General features: G+C 41.7%; 1 protein-coding gene across 3 annotated transcripts in view; it reads right to left on the reverse strand.

The window, feature by feature from the left end:
• CYFIP1 (cytoplasmic FMR1 interacting protein 1) overlaps positions 1 to 22,877 on the reverse strand; it is a 75,366-nt gene that overhangs the window by 47,528 nt on the left and 4,961 nt on the right. For 2 of the 3 annotated variants that reach the window (XM_020796785.3, XM_020796786.3), the window contains exons 2-10: positions 16,987 to 17,110; positions 16,470 to 16,559; positions 13,907 to 13,984; positions 12,369 to 12,470; positions 11,982 to 12,163; positions 4,881 to 4,977; positions 4,560 to 4,688; positions 2,070 to 2,174; positions 592 to 683 (exon numbers count right to left, since the gene is read on the reverse strand). In XM_020796785.3, coding sequence (XP_020652444.1) covers positions 592 to 683; positions 2,070 to 2,174; positions 4,560 to 4,688; positions 4,881 to 4,977; positions 11,982 to 12,163; positions 12,369 to 12,470; positions 13,907 to 13,984; positions 16,470 to 16,559; positions 16,987 to 17,103 — 992 coding nt within the window. In that variant the 5' untranslated portion in view covers positions 17,104 to 17,110. Of the gene's footprint in view, positions 1 to 591; positions 684 to 2,069; positions 2,175 to 4,559; positions 4,689 to 4,880; positions 4,978 to 11,981; positions 12,164 to 12,368; positions 12,471 to 13,906; positions 13,985 to 16,469; positions 16,560 to 16,986; positions 17,111 to 17,635; positions 17,771 to 22,877 lie in introns of those variants that run through there. The other variant, XM_020796787.3, reaches the window with a different exon arrangement.

The following is a 22,877-nucleotide window of genomic DNA, read 5'->3' on the forward strand; positions in this document are numbered from 1 at the left end:
GAAAATAAATTAATATGCCATTATTCCCTGATATACAATAGATGCCCACCTGCCCTTATAGACTCCAGCTCTATCAATTTCCTTGATTTCAAAAAACAAGCTTAGGTCTGTATTTGCAGTTTGTGGCGAACATTTAAGGCTTCAAGCCTAAGCATATTTCCTGCAACACTTGGCCCACTGAGTTCGTGAAATTAACTTCCAGGCAAGCTTGTATAATATGCCGTTTTTTAAAACAGCAGTCTTTCTAAACAGAGCTGTTTGTGCCAGTGTTTGATTATTTAAACATTACTGTTCTGCAAGCTCAAGGTGGTCTTCCACATGCTACTGGACTACAGTTCCCATCATTCCATATACCTGGGGCTGAGAAGAGTTAGAATCATGCAATAAATGAATTTGTGCAATAGCCACAAATTGCTAATCCAGGTACTAGGCAATGCAAGAAATAAATCTTCCATGTCCCAAGCAAAACATTTATAATGTTGACACACACATCTGAAGAATGAGTATTTAAGTGAATAAGGAAAAAAATTTTCAGAGCCACCAATTTACCCTTGTAAAAATACAAGGGTTTGCATGTGTCTTCGCTCTTACCTGGATTTGTTTTCCTCATAGTGAGCACTAGTTTTAATATATCTTGCCAGCTCAATTTGCATATCACCAAACAATGGAACGACTTGCAGCTGCTGTGATCCAGGAGAAAAGAAATGTAAGCAAAGTCTCACATGCATTCCATGCCTCTCCCCCACAGCTTTGTTCAGCAAATATGTAAGATAATAACTTTCCAACTTCTGCAAGAAAGCCCCACAAAGTCTAATTCAAGTGCAACATATCAAGTCTACATGTAACTGGGGGGAGGGGTATGGCTGACTTTTAAAAATATCAAAGTAAAGCTGTGCTCCAATGCTAGAAAGGTGAACTGCTCAATCTCCTAAAAGTAAGGCTGCAAAGCAGGAACAGCTTAGTGCCACAGTTGGGTTAGCCAGACTTCTACTCTCCCCACACTGAAACAGTATCACAAAGACAGGATTCTGCTTCTAAACCTAGCTTTGAAGAGGTGTTGTTGTTTTGGACAACATAGCTAAAATTGGCCATGCCAGGTGATTCTGGGAAATGTAGTAAAAAAAAAAAAGCAGTCTTCCAAGCCTTGCTCCTGAAATACTAAGATGATTAAAATTAAAAACAATCTGTAACAACATTTCACACAAAAACACTAGCAAAATGTCATTTTGTTAGCAAAATGGGATGTCCCTAGAATGAGAACATCTACAGAGACCACATGAAATGCAGGACACAGTTCCTCTATCTTTAATAGCTGAGAAGAGAAAATGTCAGCAGGTGAAGCTTGAGTGAAAAGCATCAACTGTTGAAACTTCCTATTTTACAAATGCCTCCAGTTTCACGTCACCATCCTAGTGAAGTCACTGCTTCCTGGCAGTACTCCTGCTGTATAAACCTTTCTCTGGCTTGAAGACCAGGTCTAAAACAACACCAGGGAAAGCTGCCACCCAGAAAAGACTCTTAAGTTTCAAACATCATATATTTTAACCATGCTTTAAATTATTTTGGAATTATCTTGAGAACAATTCTAGGGAATATGTGATCTTCCAAATGTTGCTGAACTAAATATATCATCAGTCCTAGCTAGGACAGACACTGTAACTGTTGGTGGGAATTGAAATTCAGCAGTATCTGAAGCATCATGTAGTCCACATTAGGCCTGTAGAAGTTGTGGATGCCCAGTCAACCAGGTATCCTGAATCATTTGACGTCAGTTACCCAAAAACATTCTTCCATTTCTGTCCACAGCTGATGCTTAAAAAACTGATGGTTCAACTAAAATTTAAATCAGTGGTTCTTAACCTTTGTTACTCGGATGTTTTTGAACTGCAACTCCCAGAAACCCCAGCCAACACAGTTGGTGGTGAAGGCTTCTGGGAGTTGCAGTACAAAACTCCTGAGTAACCCAAGGTTAAGAACCAGTGAGTTAAATGATATATCCTAAAAAAATTTTAAGGCCTAAATTAAACATAATCACTCATTTAAAAAGATATATTGTCCTCTTCACCAACCTTAAAAAACTTGTCAATCTTGGTTAGATTTATCCTTTTCTTGGCATCCAGCTTATAGATGTTACTGACACTGCCATCCATCAGGTACAAGCCAAATCCCATTACCTTTAAAGAAAAAATAAAAGAATAACATTAAAAAAACACTCCAAGTCAGATTTATTTATTTATTCACTTGTGTACTTCAAACATTTTTACCTTGTATTTTAAGCCTCCAAATTTTTTTCCAAGCAGCACAGAGAGCTCATTAATAAGGAAATTCCTACTCTTTAGGTATACTTCCCAAAAGACGTGGCATACAAAGAAAAGGGACTGGGAGCTAAGAGCAAACTCCTGCACTATTTCTTAATTACAAAGTTCTTGCAGGTCATGTTATTTCTAGCAAGGAAGGGAAAAGCAAGACCCTTTTCTGCACAATTAAATCCCCCTGCTGACTCACTCATTGAACAGAAGTCTACCTATCAGTGCCTCCTTTCTTATATCAAAACAATGCACAGCATCGGAAAATATAACAATTCAGCAAGCCCAGCCACACATGAATGCAACACCAAGATTGGGACTGACATCCTCAGTCCCTGGCCAGTCATTTGTACAGAAGACACCTTTTGGTCTCCCAAAAATGACATATCAAAGAGAGCCAGTGCAAACCACGTGGTAGTCAGCAGATAAAAATATTCATAATCGCTGTAGATAACAGGTCAAGTCAGAAGTATCTCTGCAGAAAGCTCTATAGGTGCAAACTGTTTCCTTCAAATGGTACATCCTTAAATTACTTTTGAAACTTGAAAGAGAGAGAACATTCTCTGACTGCAGAAAATAAGTGTGCTCTCAAAACACTGTGATGAGCTTCCATACTCCTAGTACTTAATTTACCGTATTTTTTGCTCCATAAGACACACTTCCCCCCCCAAAAAAGTGGGGGGGGGAGTCTGTGTGTCTTATGGAGCGAAGGTGGCGATTTCGCCTCCACTGGACCCATGGGGGGAAGCCTCCCAAGGGAGCCTTCCAGGACCCTTGCGATACTCCCCCATCCCCCCACAGGGACAGCGGGGGCGAAATAGTGACCGTTCAGGACCTTTTGTGAGGCTTTCAAGCCTCATAAAAGGTCCTGGAAGGTCGTGATTTCGCCCCTGCTGGCCCCATAGGGGTGTGTGGGGGAACACCGCAAGGGTCCTGGAAGGCTCACTCAGACCCTTGTGACGCTCCCCCCACTCCCCCATGGGGCCAGCGTGGACGAAATCGCCACCTTCTAGGACTCTTTTGAGGCTTGGGAAGCTTCAGAAGAGTCCCTGAAGGTGACGATTTCGCTCCCTCTGGCCCCGCGGGGGGATGGAGGGAGCCTCCCAAGGGTCCGAGTCTGCCTTCAGGAATTCTTGGGAGGCTTCCCCCAGGCCGCCATGGGGCCAGCGGGGGCAAAATCACCACTTTCTGGGTCTCTTTTGAGGCTTGGGAAGCTTCAGAAGAATCCCTGAAGGTGTCGATTTCACCCCCTCTGACCCCCAGGGGGGCAGGGTGAGTCTTTAAACTGTCCTGGAACACACCCTAGAACCCTTTGGAGGCTCATCCTGCCCCCCCTGCTGGGCCAGAGGGGGCAAAATGCCATCTTCTGGGACTCTTTTGAGGCTTGGGAAGCTTCATAAGAGTCCCTGAAGGTGGTGATTTCGCCCCCTCTGGCCTCCGGGGGGGGGGGGCTGGCTGAGCCTCCAAAGGGTCCTAGGGTGTGTTCCAGGACAGAAAGGGTCATTCCTTCTGCGGTAGCTCCTTATCCTGAAAGTGGCCACCAAGAATGTCCTTTCTTGTAGGGTGCTTCCAGAAATAATTATAACATTTATACTCACTAAAAGCCATAAAAGCATCCACACAGATTTTCCAAACATACAGTAATATGCTAAAAATAAGCTAAATAGGCAAATAAAAAGAATAGGTACAATATGTTCTGTGATCCTTAAGAACATTCCAGCCAATTTCACCTCCTGTGATAAAAAGCGGCAAGCAACTGAGTGACAAACAGCCCAATTACTTAAAGGTATGTGACTTTGATATGAAAGCTGTTAAATTAGCTTTCCTATGCAGTCTGTAATTTTTATTTTTAAAGAGACATATAGCCATTCTATTCAACATTGCAAAAATTACTATATTCATTTAGTTAAAAGCCGATGTAATGAACGGATGTTGAGCAATTTGTTTCGATTCAGCATTGCAACTGGTAGACTTGCTTCTGCATCTCTATTATGTATTACAACGCACTATCACAAAATTGTATGAACTCCTTTTCAGCTTTTTCTCTCACTTCCTCAAAAAAATTACTTCTCTGCCATGTGCAACCAAAGGAGACCATGAAGAAAAGCTGCACAAACAAAAGAGAGGCTTCAAATGCCAATTAGTCCGTGTTATTTGGCAACAAAGCTTTAAGATTTCAAGAGTATTTGTAACATTAATCCAAAAATGTTTTTTTCTTATAACATCCACATGTTTGTAACAGGTATTTCTTACTTTCAGGAGCATATGCTTCTCACTTGGTGTAAGATACATTTTGTTTTCATAGTAGTCTACACATAAATTCACAATGTCTGCAAGCAGCTCTTCATAGCCAGAAATAACCTCAAGCTGTTGCTGTAAAGACTAAAACAAAGAACAATTAAAATGTTAAATATACGACAATACAGAACACAAGAATCAAGAAGGATTATTTGCAGTGTTCACATGTTGAATGTGCAAGTACAGAAAACTTTTTATACTATTGTTGAACACAAAACTGCTAAGCTATACATGAAAAAATTAACAAACATCGTACATACTACAATAAAAACATACCTGAGTAATCTTGTTATGGTTGGCAAGAAACATGGACAGGTTCTGGGACTCCTGGATAGACTGAGGGTCTGCCATTTTACGCAAAAACTGGGCAGCCCTGTCAAAAAAAGAGAAGAGATTGGGGGGGGGAGTTAAAATTCTGCTGGAACAATACACAGTATGTGCCTAAAGGTGTCTGCCTTAACCTGCTAGTCCCCAAATATTTTGCAGCACAACTCCCATTATTCTTAGTCAGAAGGCCACACTGGCTAAGAAGAGTGCCACATCTAAAGGTTACCATTTAAGGTTAGATGACTGAGTTAAGGACAGATGCTAATTGAACGGAACAGAAAACTATCCACCTTTTCAAGACATTCGGTTGCTGGGGATAGACAGCACAGACATACTGTGAGGGTTCTAAAGGTGGTTCTCCTTTTTCTCCAAATAAATTAGCAGACTTATGAGGTTTAGAAATAGGAGTAACATTTATTGTAGTATTCAACAGAAAAACCAGGACAGTGGTGCCTCGCTTAACGGGCACCCCGTTTAACAACGAATCCGCATACCGATGAAGATTTTGCGATCACTTTTGCAATCGCATTGCGATCGCATTGAGATGTTCTCTATGTACCTTCCCCCAGCTGACCGGCCTGGGCAGGTGTTCCCGGCCCTCTTCCCAGCAGCGGCGGCGGAGACGGGGGTGAGGGGTGGCTGGGGGAGAGCTGGGAGGCAGGGCAAAGCCCGGGTGTTCCAGCGGCCCTCCTCCCAGCGGCGGCGGCAGAGACAGGGGTGAGGGGTGTATCTCCACAGGGCTGGGTGGGAGGTCTGTCTTTGCGCCGGGTGGCGGTGGCGACGGGGTGGGGGTGGGAGCCAGGAGAAAGAGCAAGCCCCAGCTCCTCTCCTCCCGGCATCTGTAGCGGCGACGGGGTGGGGGTGCTCTCCTCCTGAGCCGTCGTTCGCCCGCCGCCCAAGGACGCCCGGTGTCTCCCGGGCTGGCTGGTTGGCTGGCTGGCGAGTGAGCGAGCGAGCGCCGGGTGGATGGCCAGTCCCTTCCCGCCCCAGGCGGCTGCCTCCAATCCCTCGCTCGCCCGCTGCCTAAGGACGCCCGGTGTCTCCTGGGCTGGCTGGCTGGCTGGCTGGCTGGCTGGCTGGCTGGCTGGCTGGCTGGCTGGCGTGCGCGCGCGCGCCAGGCGGATGGCCAGCTCCTTCCCGCCCCGGGCGGCTGCCTCCGAGGCCTCGCTCACCCGCTGCCTAAGGACACCCGGTGTCTCCCAGGCTGGCTGGCTGGCCGGCAAGCGAGCGCGCGCCGGGTGGATGGCCAGCCCCTTCCCGCCCCAGGTGGCTGCCTCTCAGCCCTTGCTTGCCCCCCGCCCAAGGACGCCCGGTGTCTCCCGGGCTGGCTGGCAGTGCTTTGCCATGATCGGTTCCCTGCTTGGGGAACCGATCATGCCAAAGCAATGCTTTTTTTAACAGATGATCGGCGATTCCAAAATGGCCGCCCCGTTTTCTGGACGGATTCCTCGCTTACTGAGGCGGCGAAAATGGCCGCCCCTATGGAGGATCTTCGCTGAACTGTGAGTTTTTGCCCCATAAGAACGCATTAAACCGGGTTTAATGCGTTCCTATGGGATTTTTTGTTCCGTTTAGCGATGTTTCCGGATAGCGACATTAATCCTGGAACGGATTAACGTCGCTATGCGGGGCACCACTGTACTGGCGAAAGCATTCCAAGTTTTATCACCTCCTAACAACGGGTCAGAGAGGGGCTTCCAGTCTTCTTCTTTAAAGAGGTTTCCCCCAACAGAGTTCCAAGGACCCAGCCAGTCTCCTGGTGGATTGGAGTTCAATAGTAGTCCGGGTTCTCCTTCCAATAGGGGTACTGTGTCCTCATCCCGGAGGCCCACCCAGGCGGGTTCCCTGGAGGGCATAAGGGTCTGCCACGGTCCAACAGATACCCCCTCATCTGGGTCTGCATCACCCTCCATTCAATTTTTCCCTCCTTTCTCTCCCTACACGCTCTTTTTCTTCCCTAAGTTTCCTCCTCCACTCCTTTGCCTCCATCTCACCCCAATAAGACGGTCTCGGGGTCACTTCTCTCCTCCTGCTATAGTCTGCCTCCTCTTTGGGTATTTGGACGCTTTCCCACTTCCCTGTCCAAGGGTCTTTCATCCAAATCCATTCCCAACTTGGAGGCAGTTCCCCTTCTCCCCCTTTTATATCTGCAAACCCCGCCTCCACCTCTACCCGGGGTTTTTGTTCCTTTCCAATCAAGGTTTTCCCGCTTTCCTCAACCGTCAACCTTCGCACTTCTTCCTCCACTGCTATTGGGTCTGTCTCTGTAGCCTCCGTCTTTTGGAAGCAGGCCACAGGTGAAGTTTGTACCCCTGTCTCTATGGAGAGGGGACGAGACGGCACTCCACTGAGAATAGCTGTTTTCTTGCCTCCAGCCTCACATATACACATGAACAAAATGGACCGGGCTGGAAGATCACAGTCCCCTGGGGCACATGGAGACCCATAAAAAGAAGTGCACTGGGCAAGAAAAGACTCACAGGTAGTTACCCAAACACACTCCATCCCTGCAGCAATCTCATTATTGCTGGCAGCTAATGGAAAGCTAGTTTGAGCAATCCAGCCAAGAGACAAAACTGGGAGAGATATTTCTCATTACATTTAGAAAGTTGGCTGGTACAGTCAGTAACAAAACCACCAAGCAAAAGGCAACTATTCTTCTGCATGTCCACTCACATAGAGAATTTAAAAATATGCTAAATAGAAAAAAGACAAGACACTAAAGGACAAGGAGAAGTCTCTTTAGTTTCATAGAGTGTGTTTTGTGGCACAGTAATTTGGGGCAAATATTAGCTATATACACACAGGAAAAAAGGTAAAGGTTTAAAAATGATTTAAAAGCAATTAAATTGTTTTTTTTAAAAAAGATGTAGAAAACATCAATTCTGGAAATGTCACCCTAAAGAATACGAGAAACCAAACTCACAGCAGCGATAGAGCAAACACACCTCTCAAAGCTTTACTATATGCCTCTACAGAGCACAAATCCAAGTTCCAAATGTTCATGAAGTCATTAAGTGTCATGTTCAGCTGCCAGCTAAAGGCTAAGCTTTTAGAAAACTCGGTTCCCTCCTTCTTCCCCCACCTCCTCCTCTGCTACAGTGGTGCAAAGCAATCGCCCACTCTGAATGCAAGTGATCTTGCACTCAGACACTAGGTGGTTGTCTTCTGTACAGAAAACCCTACTCAGAATGGGACTTTTCTAAAAGGCAACAATGCGAGATTAATGAGGCTATTCATCATAATTAACATCATAATCAACCACCTGGCACTTTCCTGACAAGCAGGGTTTTGCAGGTGTTGTGTGAGAAGAATACTCTGTCTTCTAACAATCCAGTCCCTATGCACATTTGCTTAGAGGTCAGGGCTACCATGCCTAATGAGAAAAACTGTGGAAAGTGCAAAACCTGGAAATACACACAATCAACAGTTTGTCTACTCTGTGGCAAAAATAATATCCCAAACTTTTCCAGGTGTAAGGAATCTAGTGCTTGCTTGCTTAGTTGGCTTGAATGAGAAGCCCCGAGGCTCAAACATCAGACTGATGGCTTCCCCTCATTACCCCAAATTTACAACACTCAGCTGTGATGAAACAGGACAAAAACTTAAATTGATATTTTACTGCACAAGGTACCAGCACAGAAATTGGGCTCAACCCTGGGTTTGAAGATACAGCTGAAATAATGTCTTCTTTAATGCAAAACCAGGCTTCTGTTGCAAAGATCTTCATAGAGACAAATAATAATGAAAACGATAGTTCTAAGTCATTTTACATTGGGGAGCAGCATATGTGTTTTATACGTATACCCCAAAATATAGGCAGAAATCCTGTTGCTTGATAAAATATGCTGCACTAGAGGAGGTCCAATGGATCATGGAGGAGTTGAGTCACCAAATCCCCACTGATTAAATGGACATACTCTACTGCCACTTACTACAGTAAGGAACAGGACTGCAGCAGGCAACTAGTGCCATCTTGTGGTTACATAAACCTGTAAGACAGTAGATAACAACAGCAATACTATAGGCAACATGAAGACAAAGAGAAAGAAACATGCTTTTCCCCACAAGAGTAAAATGCTGCAAAAACTCAGTCTGGAAGTCCCTGTGGAGCTTGCAGACATCAAACAAAATTTTAGAAAAACAAAAATTTTAGGAAAGAAACACAGTGAAAGCCATATGGAGCACTTGACATTCATCCATAAAAATGGGAAAATACGTGAGCACAGCAACTGTATAGTGCCAGAATGACACATACATTTCACAGGACAAGAAGTCAGCATGCATGACAGTTCCATGCCACATGGCACACAGGAAGAGGAAAATGTGCTCGTCATCATGAAACAGCACTAATTCAACATGCATGACACCCACAACCCACACAGGGTTACAGCGAGCTAGTGACCTCAAGTAGTTCAGAACAAGAAAATGACTGATGCAGTCATCAAAGGGCCACAAAAGCGACTGTGAGACAAATCCAGCTATGGCAGGAGTTAGTACAATTTAACACATTATGAAATATGCTACCAACTCCACCCTTCAGAACTCTGAAGGTAACTGAAAGTAGCAATTACCTGCAATAAATTATGTTCTTGTTAATAATAATAATAATAATAATAATAATAATAATAATAATAATAATAATAATAATAATAATAATAATAATAATAATAATAATAATAATTTATTGTCATTGTAAGTATATACACAGGATACCCATACAACGAAATTCACAGACACCCAGACACCAGACACATGCACACACATAAAATTCCCCAAACACTCCCCACCCACTAAAAATCCCCCACTAAAAATACAAACATCTACACCGCAGGCCAAGTAACACAGTCCAACTAATTATTCACTACTGGTGGTCTTTAAGCTCATTATTAATTACAATTATAGCTCTGGGATAAAAACTATTGAGAAAACGTGTGGTCCGAGTCTTAATTGTTCTATATCTTCTGCCAGATGGTAACAGTTCAAAAAAGTTATAAGCAGGATGGGAAGAGTCTCTCAGGATGCTGTGTGACTTCCTTAGACAGCGGGATGTGAAGATGTCATCCAGGATTGGTAGCTGGAGCCCGATGATATTCTGGGCAATTTTAATGGTCCTCTGTAGAGCTTTTTTGTCCGCTACGGAGCTACTCCCAAACCATGGCAGAATGCCATAGGTTAGGACACTCTCAATGGTGCTACGATAGTATGACAGAAGTAAATGCTGAGATAAATTTAACTTGCCGAGCATTCTCAGGAAATACAGCCTCTTCTGTGCCTTCTTCATTAGCATGTTGCCATTTATAGTCCATGAGAGGTCCTCTGAGATGTAAGTACCCAGAAATTTAAAACTACCAACTCTCTCCACTTCCTCACCGTTTATGTACAGCGGTAAATGTACATTTCTCTTCCTCCTAAAATCAATTATGAGTTCTTTAATTTTTTTGATGTTAAGTGTGAGATGATTTTCTTTACACCAAAGTATCAACCTTTGTACTTCCTTTCTATAAGCAGACTCATTGTTCTTATTTATGAGACCCACCACTGTCGTATCATCCGCAAATTTAATAATTGCATTGGTGTTATACAGTGGGGTGCAATCATGTGTGTACAGGGAATAGAGGAAGGGACTTAGCACACAGCCCTGGGGAGCTCCTGTACTTAGTACCAGGGTAGAAGAATGGTGAGATCCCATCCTTACTGACTGTGGCCTATCTGTCAGAAAATCCTTTATCCACATGCAGATCTCCTGAGGTAATCCCAGGTTGATCATTTTAAAAAACAACCTATTTGGTAGAATGGTATTAAAAGCAGAGCTATAATCCACAAACAACAGCCTCGCATAAGTTCCCTGTTGTTCTAAGTGGCTCAATACAGTATGGAGTACAATGGACACAGCATCATCAGTAGATCTATTTCTCCTGTATGCAAATTGCCATGGGTCCAAAGAAGGTGGAAGACTAGCCTTAATGTAATCCAGCACCAATCTCTCAAAACATTTCATAATAACAGATGTTAAAGCTACTGGTCTATAATCATTGAGAGATACCACAGCTGACTGCTTGGGGACTGGCACTATAATAGATGTCTTCAGGCAAGTGGGAACTGAACACTGCAACAAGGATACATTGAAAATATCCGTAAAAACTCCAGCTAATTCTGCAGCACAGCCCCTAACAACTCGTCCCATGATTCCATCTGGTCCAGCTGCCTTTCGAACCTTAATATTCTGGAAAGCGCGTCTCACATCTGAAATCTGCAGTACTAGTGGTTGTTTGTCGATGGTAGATTCTAGTGATGTATTATAGACAGTAGGTGCTGGAATAATGGTTGTTCCTGTTTCCACCTCAAAATGGCTGAAAAATTGATTTAACTGCTCAGCCAAAAAATCACTGCTGCTACACAGACTGTTTTTGTTACTCTGCCCCGTGATTTGTCGTAGGCCATGCCATACTCGACGAGTGTCAGAACTCTCAAGATGTTGCTCAATTCTCTGGCTCAATTCTTTGGCATCCCTAATGCCCCTTTTCAGTTTAGCTCTGGCCTCTCTGTACTGTAGTTCATCACCAGAATGAAAAGCAGCATTTCCGGCTTTTAATAAAAGGCGCACTTCTCTATTTAGCCAAGGCTTGTTATTAGAAAACACTCGTACTTGTCTGGTGGCAGTAACAACATTGATGCAGCTATGAAGTTATGAGGGTACAACAAGCATATATTTCAAATGTAACGTAGCAATCAGGAGCCACACTGCTACTCTTCTGAGAGGGAGATGAAAGGAGCAGCATTTTCTAGTCTCTTTTAAGTTGCTTTGAAAGAATACTTTTGGGCATCTTTAGAGGAGTTTTCAGTGGAATGTTTATGCCATTCTCTTTTCCGCCCTAATTTTTTTTTTTAACAAAAAGATTAATATAACGTAACTCTCTGTTTTTAGAGCAGAGAACAGTTTAGAGCAGTTATTAGTAACAACAAATTGCCACTCCAGCACACTAGCAAGAATTAACCATTTTCCAAAACTATACTTCCAAACTCTATCTCCACCATCAAACCTCTTACCGCTTGTAGGCTGAATGGTCATTCTTCACACTGCACTTCATATTTTTCAGTTCATCTAAAACTGCAAACATGTTGATAAACTTCCCGAGCGTGATCAGATAAGCTTCAGATACAAAATCCTTTCTCCTCTCTGCATGACATAAACGCTTCACCTCTCCACAGAATCTTTCAATTGCATTTCTCTGTTGATAAAAAATAAATATAAGCTTTAAAAACCCACAGCTCACGTTACCCTCCATTTAACTTCAAGGTATGACAAAACTTTAAACAAGAGCTGGGATGTACCCACTGGTTGGATGAACACAAAAACTCTTGAAGTAACTTGCCCACTAAAAACATCAACTGTAACAACAAATAAAATTGTGCCAGTAACTAGTTTCTGTTTACCTGAAAATACATAAAATTCATCAGTTTTGTGACCTCTGGCTCTAGAACCTCCACTGTTTTTTCATAAATTTCCACTCTGTTTGGTTGCTCATTACATTTCACCTGAAAAAGAGAGAGAAGTTGGACGTTCAACAAATTATTGAGACATTTTGCACAAGTTTTCCTCCACTTCAACCTCCACAAAGATTTCAGTTTCCAAACTATGATGTGCCATGTGCCCTATGGTTTGCAAAATAAATAAGCGAACAGCAAGAACATCCTAAGCCATTAAGTATTTTAACTGAATACTGTGTTAAGGCTGCAAGGGTACATTAATCAAATTACCACAATGCAGCTAGAGTTTTCTCAAAGACAAACCAAAGGACAAATTATATATGTATGCTCAGAGTATACACGGTCACCATGTTCAAGACCAGGACTTGAGTATTTCTCTCTTGAAATGTCAAAGAATGTACTTCCATACAAATCCCAGAGTTGCTAGCTACAAAATACAGATCTTACCCAATAATGTCCCAATTATACTTTGCAGATTATTGGACATTTTAAAGTTTGTAGAAATTCCTCTAATTCTGCAGGTTTGAGAAAAAGACTGAGCTGGTCTTTTTTCCTCCCTTGTACTTTCAAAATGTTGTACAATTCCCTTTTTTAACTTTTTACCCACTTCTTGAAACAAAAAAACTAGAAGGTAAAGTGGAAAGGGGCTTAAAAACCCCACAGAGGTGGCTGATCCTATAATGCAGAAGTCCCCAGCCCCTAGTCCACGGCCTATCCAGGACCGGGCCATGGACACAGATTTCCTACCCTCAGTCGAGCGCCGTCGCGTGCATGTGTTCTGTGAGTACACAGTGCACTTGCACACAAGCGCACAGTGTACTCACAGTGCAAGTGCACTGTGTGCATGCACATGAGTGTCCCCTGTGAGAGTGATGTGTGCATGCATACAAGTGAGCTCCGCCCCTGCGGGTGAGCCACACAGCCCCAACCAGTCCACGGTTGGGAAACAATTGAAGACCACTGCTACAATGAAACCCAAATCTCCTTGGCCCAACAGTTCCGTAAGAACATCCACAATGAGAGCAGGAGGTTCCTCTATAGCAGGAGTCCCCAGCCCTCAGTCTTCAGCCAAGTGCCGGTTTGTGACCGCGGAGACAGATCTCCTGCCCCCTGCGTGCACTCCCCCCATGCATGCCCACATACACACATGGCCCGCCCGCCCACATGGGTGCCCTACTCACCAGCAAGCACACCTCACCCACCTGCACATGTGCATGCCCCGCCCACCCATGAGCATGCCCCACCCATCCGCAAATGCACAAGTGCACCCTCCCTGCCCATGCACACGAGCAGCCATGCCCTCACAAGCACGGGGGGTGCCCCCCATGGACCCCCAACCAGTCCGCGGTTCAGAAAAGGTTGGGGACCACTGCTCTATAGGACGGGGCAAAATGAAGTGAGTACAGGTTCAATTTGGCTCTGCCCCTAGTAGGGCTGTAAGAAAACTGAACTGACAGTCCTCTGGTTTGATTTTGCTTTTTTACCTGAGGGATGGCTCTTGAGCAGCTTCTCCATGTGTATAGCATAACAGCATACTCTTGGCCTTCTTCCAACATTTCATTCTGCAATAAAGCAAAAACTGGCATTTGACAGAAAATACAGGAAATACTGCTAAAATCAGTGATAGTAAAAAGATTCAAAACCCACACTGATGCACAGTTGCAAAAGAGATACAATTCTAAACCTTATGGCAGAATGCAAATTGAATTCCTGAAATGATGTTCCACTCCTGAACATATCTACTAAGAAATCACTCTCATTTATTTCATATGAAATGCTATTAGGTCGACAGTCCTCAATCAATCAACCAAAGTTTATTTGCAGTAGCCATATGCCATAGCAAAGTAAGTATAAAATCTACAGAGATACAGAACTGATGACAGTCAAACTCTTTTGTTTTTAAGAATTATTATTGCTTCACAACCAGAAACCACAGCAGTCTGTGAAACAATGCAAAGAACAGGAATATTCTTAGGATTCCCAATTGTCAAAGAATGTGGCTAATGCTAAGCTCTGATGTACACAAATATATCTAATGCAAGAAACTGACCCCAACCAGGTTCAGATGATATAGGCCCATCTAGCCTCTAAGGAGGGCAACAGGTTACCCACATACATTCTCCCAGTACCATTTTTGTGACTCCTTCAGCTCCCTTATCAGGGGGCATATCTTCCCCAATTTTTATTATTTTTTAAATCTGGAAATGTGTTTGTTCAAAAAGTGCCTTTGGGCACTCTAGAGAACATGGGAATTATTTTCCGTATTCCTACCTGCATACCTGAGCTCTTTTAAAATATATTTTACACCCCCAAAAAAAGTCACTAGACGGTGCAAGGTGGCTTTCTTGGTTAAGGTTCCAATTTTTTCTCAACAAATGTGTTAACCAAAAAATTATACTGTATGTTTAAACATGTATTTTTAAAAGAATAGAAATATACATATTAATCTGTCATATCTCTCGCCTTTAGTCCCAAACCCAACTGCTGGAAAACAGCCACTCTTAGTCATCAAAGTCATCAAATTTTGCTTCAAGTCCATTTAGAATGTTACTTATTTTGCAAAGTATAGAATAGAATAACTCAAATTAGATTGTGGTACTGCTTGTAGTTTATCACAATTTTTTAGCCACTATCCCTTTTGCTCACTTTAAATCACCCTCCGTTTGTTTCACAATTTTCAATGCATCACTAAGTCCCATTCCTACAGTTTCAAGGTGGGTGACTGCTCTTCATAATCCACTAAAGTTAGATTCTATATACGGCAAGTTTTCAGCCAAGGTTTCAGAAAAGGAACCTTGCACAATGTGTATGGACGAAGATTCACGACAGCCAAATTGTTTAATTATCCACTGCAAGGAATCATAATTTGTTGGAAAATATATAGCTGCATCCAGCCAAGAACCCCAACTTGTCATATTTGAAATTACCTCATCTACATCAGAATAGTTGCTTTGAATCTTTCCAGTCACTCTATATAAACCATGTGCAAGTGATGCAATATGGATCATTTTTGGATAAAGAAGTTTAAGTCCCTTGGCTGCCTTAGTCATGTGTGGAGCAGTGTCTGTTACAAAGAGGAAGATGTTTCCACTTTTTACACCATCAAGCCAGTGTATTGAAATCCATATATTTTTGTTGTCAACAGCAGATCTTATCTTTCCTGACACCTCTTCATAGCAGGCAGAGATATAATTTTTCCTTAAAGTTGATTCATTTGGAATTGGATAACTGGTGTACTTCTCCACGAAATGTCTGAGGCTATCACTATCTAATTTATTTAAGGGAATGTTTAAAGCAATCATCATTGTACAGAGATCCTTACAAAATTCTGACTGGGTATTTGATGAACCTGCAGTTTAAGAAGAAATTCTCTTGAAAAGATGTTGCCCATTCTCAGCAAAGGTAAATCTCACTAAACTCCTCTTCCATTTCACAGTATCACAATGCTGTTAAATATTAAAACACTTTTGGGCTGACATCTTAACTTCACACAATTTCTAAAACAAAATATTATCATCCCTACTGAGAATCCAAACTCTTGAACAAAAGATCTAATTTTACACTTGCTAAACATCTACTTTTACGCATGCTGAAATCACTGGGAGGGTTGCTGACAGACAAAATATAACATTTATTACAAAACTCAGAAATATGACATAACTCTTTAAAAAGACCAAAAGAATTTCCAACCAAAATAAAAACCACTTAATTCTCACCAGATTACTTATAAACATGTTTTAACTTAATTATAAATTCAAATAAAGGTTTTAGAAAAAATGACATGTCACAGAAATCCTCACCCCATTGATAATTTTGTCCTGTACAATTCCTGAAGATGTGTATATTCCTTGTTGAAATTTACTGAAATGTCAAGACATTACAGCCCCCATTCCAATCTGAGTACACAAGAATGCCATCTGTTTTGGCATATAAAAATCCACCTTTCTCCATACATGGCAGTAAAACCAGCAATGCAAATATTGCTCTCATATATTTTATGCTGTTGCTATGAAAAAAGAAAAGGTAATCTTAATAAAAATCATTTACCATGCTAGAATGAACTGTTGCTTGTTCAATGTATCTTGCAATACCTGTGACAAATGCATTCCTATCTTCAAAATTGGTGTTGAAGTTTGGCTGTAAGAAAGGAAAAACATAGGCTAAAGAGATTAATAATCTTGGGGGGAAAAGTCATTCAAACCAAGGTAATTCAGAGCTCTTTTAAGTGCTACACAGATTTCTCTCCTTCATATGCACACACACATGTAGCAGGCACAAAGACACATGAACAGAAGCACACACACATACATACAATACATACACACACACACGCACAAGTTGATGCCGATTTATGATGACCTTTTTCAGATAGAGAATATTCCAAAGTGGTTTACCATTCCTATCCTTGGGAACTTCCTGGGAATATACAGCTTGCCCAAGGCCACACAGGCTGGCTCTGTTCACAGAAGGCACAATGGGCTAACTGAAGCCCCAATCTCTGGTTCTGCCACCAGATACCCAACACATTAAACTATGCAGCCAGGCTCTTTTACAGACAACATACCTGATAAAGCAAGGATGATGGAGGAGGCTCAATACATGGCTGTTGATCTGGTAGTGGTAATTCTTCTAAAAGATCTACATTGGACAAAGCGTCCTCCAGGGTAACTTGAGCAGTCATTCTGATTCTATCAAAAAAGAACAAGGTTTAAAAAAGACTTAGTATATTTCATGTCATGCTTATTCTTTTCTCTCTCGTTCGCTCTCTCTGCAAACATGCATATATAAATACCATGAAATAAACAAGTTTTTTTTTAAACTGGCAATGTGTATAAACAAGCAGTTTCACTGTGGTTTGCTTTAGGAGCAGAGGCACAAGTCATTTGTTGGTGTGTTATGTGTAGGAAGAAAAATATTCTAGCTCAACCCCTTTGTTGATATTTGACACAAAATTCAACACAAAATGCTTTTCATGCTGATAAAGAGATGCTGAGATAACAAGGTTTACCACATCCTAAGGAGCATTAGTTTGCTAAACATCACATTTAGGAAATATTCAGAACAAACTTTCATCTAACATGGATGAGCTAGAAAACTCCTATCTTAGTGGTCAACACATCAAAAAACTACAAGAATCTTAACTCATGAAATAAGTGAAAGGGCTTACTACCTACTATAGACCCAGTACCTAATGTTTTGTTACTGAAATCTACCTTCACATCACTGGAAGCGCAGACGGGAGGGAACTTGCTATAGTTACTTCAGGGAAAACCTCACTTGCTCCTTGCCTCTTGGGTCTCAGTGCTGAATGCTAGAACTGCAAATACACTCTCACACCAAACTTAAAATGCAGTATGATTCATATATCATATCACGGTCATTAGTACATTTTTGCACAATGAATTTTTTTTGCTATAGCTCCCAGTATGTCACCTAGCAACAGAATTTCTAGCTTCCTGTTGTTCTATATAACAGAACATCTTGCTTTCCTGTAACCTCTGCACTGTCTTCATCTCATTCCATTTGATAACGTGAATGCTGCTATTGCTATAAACAACATAAACTCACTAATCTGGAAGCAATGACTCATATTCAAAAGGTTTGTCTTAACATACGCCTAGTTTAAGAAAAAAATCACTGATAGAAATAATACCAAATTCATTATTATTTTCTCAAATGCAGAATGCTGCTTTAATTCTCCAGACCTATTTCTAATGAAAACAAGTTCTCTAATAGACAAAATATATATGCAAATTTAGGTAGAGGAAGTTACCACTGTTGTTTTATTGACTACTGATTGCTAACATGCTAATCCACAGTCCAGTATTCTGAGAGGTTGCATAAAAATACCCAGAACAAATGCAGGATTAATCTAACAGGTAGAATGATTACATTCACTAACTGGACACGCAAATAGAGGCTGTTAGCTTAACAAACAGGTTTGGCATTCCTTCTTTGCAAGCTTGTTGGCAGCCGTATTTTAGGTGAATGCTGAGGTATCAGATTTCCCTTTCGTAAGCACATTCAAGGCACAATTCCTGATGACACCTCTTTCTATCCACAGTAACAAAGGAGAATGAAAACACAAAATATATTATAATATGACTGCCTTGAGGACTCAGAAATCACAATGAAATTTGGTACACATTGTTAGAGTACCGTTTCAGGTTCAAAGATAATGTGTCAAACCCAGAATAATGAAGGCAGTGTGACTGGCACTACGACCCTGGGCACCAAAATCTAGAGTGCAGGAAATCTGCTGCTGGAAGGACATGAACCCATCCATTGGTGTTTGTCACTGGACGAGTGTGAAGCTGGCTGCCCTGAGTGATGTACTACATCCAGTTGCTCTTCACCCAGTAGTAGGAAATGCAAAACAGGTGCAGAACCAAAATGGTCACTGCACAGTGGTGCCTTGACTTACGAATGCCCTGATCTACGAACATTTTGACTTACAAACAGTTCCGGCCGCAAAATTTTGCTTTGACTTGCAGCCGGAGCTTTGACCTACGAACAGAAACAGGCAGGGAAAAGGGGCAGGAAATTCAAAAAACTTAAACGTTGGTGGCGAAGAGGCTGCTGCTTTGTACCTGGTAGGCCCAGTGTACCCCCCCCCCGCATGAAAGCCTGAAGGCGGCGATCGGCAGCAGTGGGGGACCGCCGGGAGGTCTCCCATGGAGGCAGGGAAGCTCTGGGAGACCTCCAAAGGTGGTGATTGGCAGCAGCGGGGGACCCCTAAGAGGCTTTGGACTGGTAAGGTGCTGCTTTCTTTCTTTTAAAAAAGTTGTTCTGGGTGGGTTTTGGAGGGTAGATTTGGGCTGGGCGGGTATGTTTCTGTGCCTCGTGGCGCAGTGGTTAAACGGCTGTACTGCAGCCAAAACTGTGCTCACAACCTGGGGTTCAATCCCAGGTAGCAGCTCAAGGTTGACTCAGCCTTCTATCCTTCCGAGGTCGGTAAAATGAGTACCCAGCTTGCTGGGGGGGGGGGCAATGTGTAGCCTGCATAATTAACTTATAAACCGCCCAGAGAGTGCTTGAAGCGCTATGGGGCGGTATATAAGCAGCACACTTTGCTTTTGCTTTGTTGTGTTTTTTTGTGATTTTGTTTTTGGCAGTCCCAGCGTGGGACTTGCTCCAATGTTTATTTTTGGATTTGTTTTGTTTTTGTTTTTTGTTTTTTGCAGTCCTAGCAAGGGACTTGCAGTGTTTTATTTTTAGTATTTTTTTCCTTCGGCCGGAACAGATTAATCGGTTTTCAATGCATTCCTATGGGAAATGGTTCCAATACGGATTAAGTTCGCAAGTCAAGGCACCACCGTATGCTCAGATCCAGCTCTTCCTTCCCATTCCTCTCCCCTCTCCACACATACACCAGTTTCATGTGACACAAACGTAACCAACAGGGCAGCAAAGCCTGAGGTACCAAAACTGCTAGTCAAATCCCCTATACAGTACTATTTCTGAAGGACAGACAGGAAAAAATTCTCTGTAACATAACCTTCTCAGATTAAAACCGATTAACAAAACATTTTATATGTACAGTATTTGCCTATTACTACTACATCAACTGCTATAATGCAAAACTTAACATCAGCAAAATGGAAGTGCTGCAAAATTTCATGATTTGTCAGATCACTCAACATAAGGCACTTTGATGAGTCTTGCTTTCCCCCTCCCCTTTTTTCAAAGAAAGAAATTTTGGGTTAGAACAGTGGGGGGGAGCATCTTATACATGAGGGCGTCTTATGCATGGAAAAATAGGTAACTGAAACCACGAAATAGCATTCTTCCCTGGGTTTAAACCAACCCAGTCCCTTTTACAGATTCAAAATTCCTACTCCCCCTTCAGATGTTCTGATTGGCTGCTGACATCAGCCCTCCTGACACCACTAGATGAAACATTTCCTGGCTAGTTTGGCAAACAAAGGATGAAAGACAGGTTACATTTAAAGGGGGTGGGGACATAAAACTTTTGTGTATCCCTCTTTTGTTAATGTGAATCACTCATGATTAAGAGTATCTATTCTCTAATTAATGAAAGAATATAAAAATGTGCATAAATACTAAAGGCCCATTCCTAATGATGCCATCCAGCACCATCACTATCCAACATTTCCCTGTTCTCTCTCATCTTAGAAATAATCTTCATAGTAGCTGCAGAGAAAATATGGTTTTTCTAGCCACAGTACAATACTGGGAACTCCACTTCTCATATAAATCCTACTGACTTTAGTAGAACTAAATTTACTAAAATTTATATACACACACTTTATTGGCCCATTTACTTGGGCTTAGAATTGAACTTGCCCGCTTTATCAAACCACCATGGTTCTGCCTGGAAATGTTAATTTGAGGTGAAAAAGGAACCAACTTGTTGCTGTTTCACTTTACCAAGTTTGTATGCTTCCTCATTTCAGCTCTAGGCAAGCAAGAAAAGCCAATATCCAACTTACAGAAAAGATAGAAATAGTTTCATCAGCACAAATGCAGTGATTCAAAAACAAAGAATTCAGCAGACTGCCACATAGCTAGTCCTTGCTTATAATTCAGTACTTCTGGGCAGGTTGGAAAAGGATTCTCTTTACTGCTACAAATTACACAGACATTAGATAATTATAAAGATACTGTATACCTAAAACCTATGCCAGTTTCTTAAAGACGTATAAGCAAGTGAGAAATACAATTAAATGCTCTAATAAAAATTGCAAGGCCCCTTCATAATTGAAGACAGTTTTTCAATAGTATTGGAACTTACAAAAGATCTCATCTGTACTGCATAAAGGTAGCAACCATTTCGTTCCATGCTAAGCACCTGATCAATAAAGGTTACTATATTTTCCATACTACTTTTATGTTTTAGCTATACAAAGAAGATGACAACATAAGATTCCTAAATCTTCTAGTTGCAATTTAAAGTTACCTAGCCTGCCTTTTATCAAAATTCTAGTCCTGTGCAATTTAGAGAATTTTTCATGGTGTTGGAAGAGTGCTCAGAGTATCCTGAAGTGGAACAAAGGCATTATTAACATTGTCACCTGAAGCTACTGTAACCTAACTTTTCTTGTGATGTACTGGCTTTCCTTTACTCAAGTTGTCTACCTATTTGTCAAATATTCCTCATTCCTGACAAGTTCATCTAATAGAAATTGTCAGCTATTTAGGTAGATGCTGTTACCTCTCCAAGTTCTACATAGCATCCAGTACATAGTGATAGTTTAGTACAAAAAAGAATCAACACATTCTGTGGTACAGTGGGGTCTTGACTTAAGAACGGCTTGAGTTAAGAACATTTTGACTTAAGAACCGCTCTCATAGGAAAATATTGACTTGAGTTAAGTACTTAGATTTGAGTTAAGGACGGAAAAAAAACCCACGTGGGAGGCAGGGAAAGTGCAAAATGTGAACTTTCAGTTAACTGTTGGCCAGTGAAAAGGGTGCCTGTCTGCTTCCTCACTCTTCCCAGCATTTAGAGAGTGGATTGGGAGACAGTCTTCAGACTGCCTGGTACTGTACTGCCTGGACTGTCTTTTCCCTGCCTTCCCTGAACCTTTCTTGACCTAAGAAAAAAAAGAAACAAAATATCCCCCTCTAGTGGTTGAAGGCAGAATAGCAGCTTCCCATTAGTTTCTATGGACGGAAAAGAGCAGATACGGATCAAATGGTTTTCAATGCATTTCTATGGGAAATGCAGATTTGACTTGAGAACTTTTTGACTTGAGAACCGCCTTCCAATACGGATTAAGTTCTCAAGTCAAGACCCCACTGTAGCTTAATTAGCAAGACAAAATATTCTTCGAAACATTCTGATTTCAATTGTCAACAGCTATAGAGGAATGCACACTAAATTTCAAGGTAAGCCTATGGAGATCTGGATCACTGCTATTACTACTACATCAACTGCTATAATGCAAAACTTAACATCAGCAAAATGGAAGTGCTGCAAAATTTCATGATTTGTCAAATCACTCAACGTAAGGCAAAACACAGTATTTGATTTCTACCGAAACCCATTCAGTCTCCCATTTGTTTAACATCAAATCCTCATAATAAACAAGCCAACTATGCAGTTGTTTGTTTTCTTATCAAGAACTAAATTGTTTTCAGTGAGGTTTCAGACCAAAGGGAGTATAAAAATCACTTGGTCACCATGACATAGAACTTTAATGACAGATGCGCTTGATTTTTTTCTATTTCTCTCTGCACCATTTTATGCTGTGACTATTCTCAGACACTTTGCTAAAATGGTGACAGGATGCTGAAATACTCGTAATTCTACTTATTCTTGCAGAAAAACTGAGAAGGTGGTTCTATCAGACTTCTAATTTACAGTCAATGGTCTATGAGATTCTTCAATACTCTTATCTTCCTTCCCACTGGATAAAGTATTTTGGATATCTCAGCGGTAGGAAGTCATTCATGTATAGATGATTGCTATCTCTCTTTTCCATCAGATTT

This window comes from Pogona vitticeps, chromosome 3 (assembly GCF_051106095.1).
Source record: "Pogona vitticeps strain Pit_001003342236 chromosome 3, PviZW2.1, whole genome shotgun sequence".
Classification (NCBI taxonomy): domain Eukaryota; kingdom Metazoa; phylum Chordata; class Lepidosauria; order Squamata; family Agamidae; genus Pogona; species Pogona vitticeps.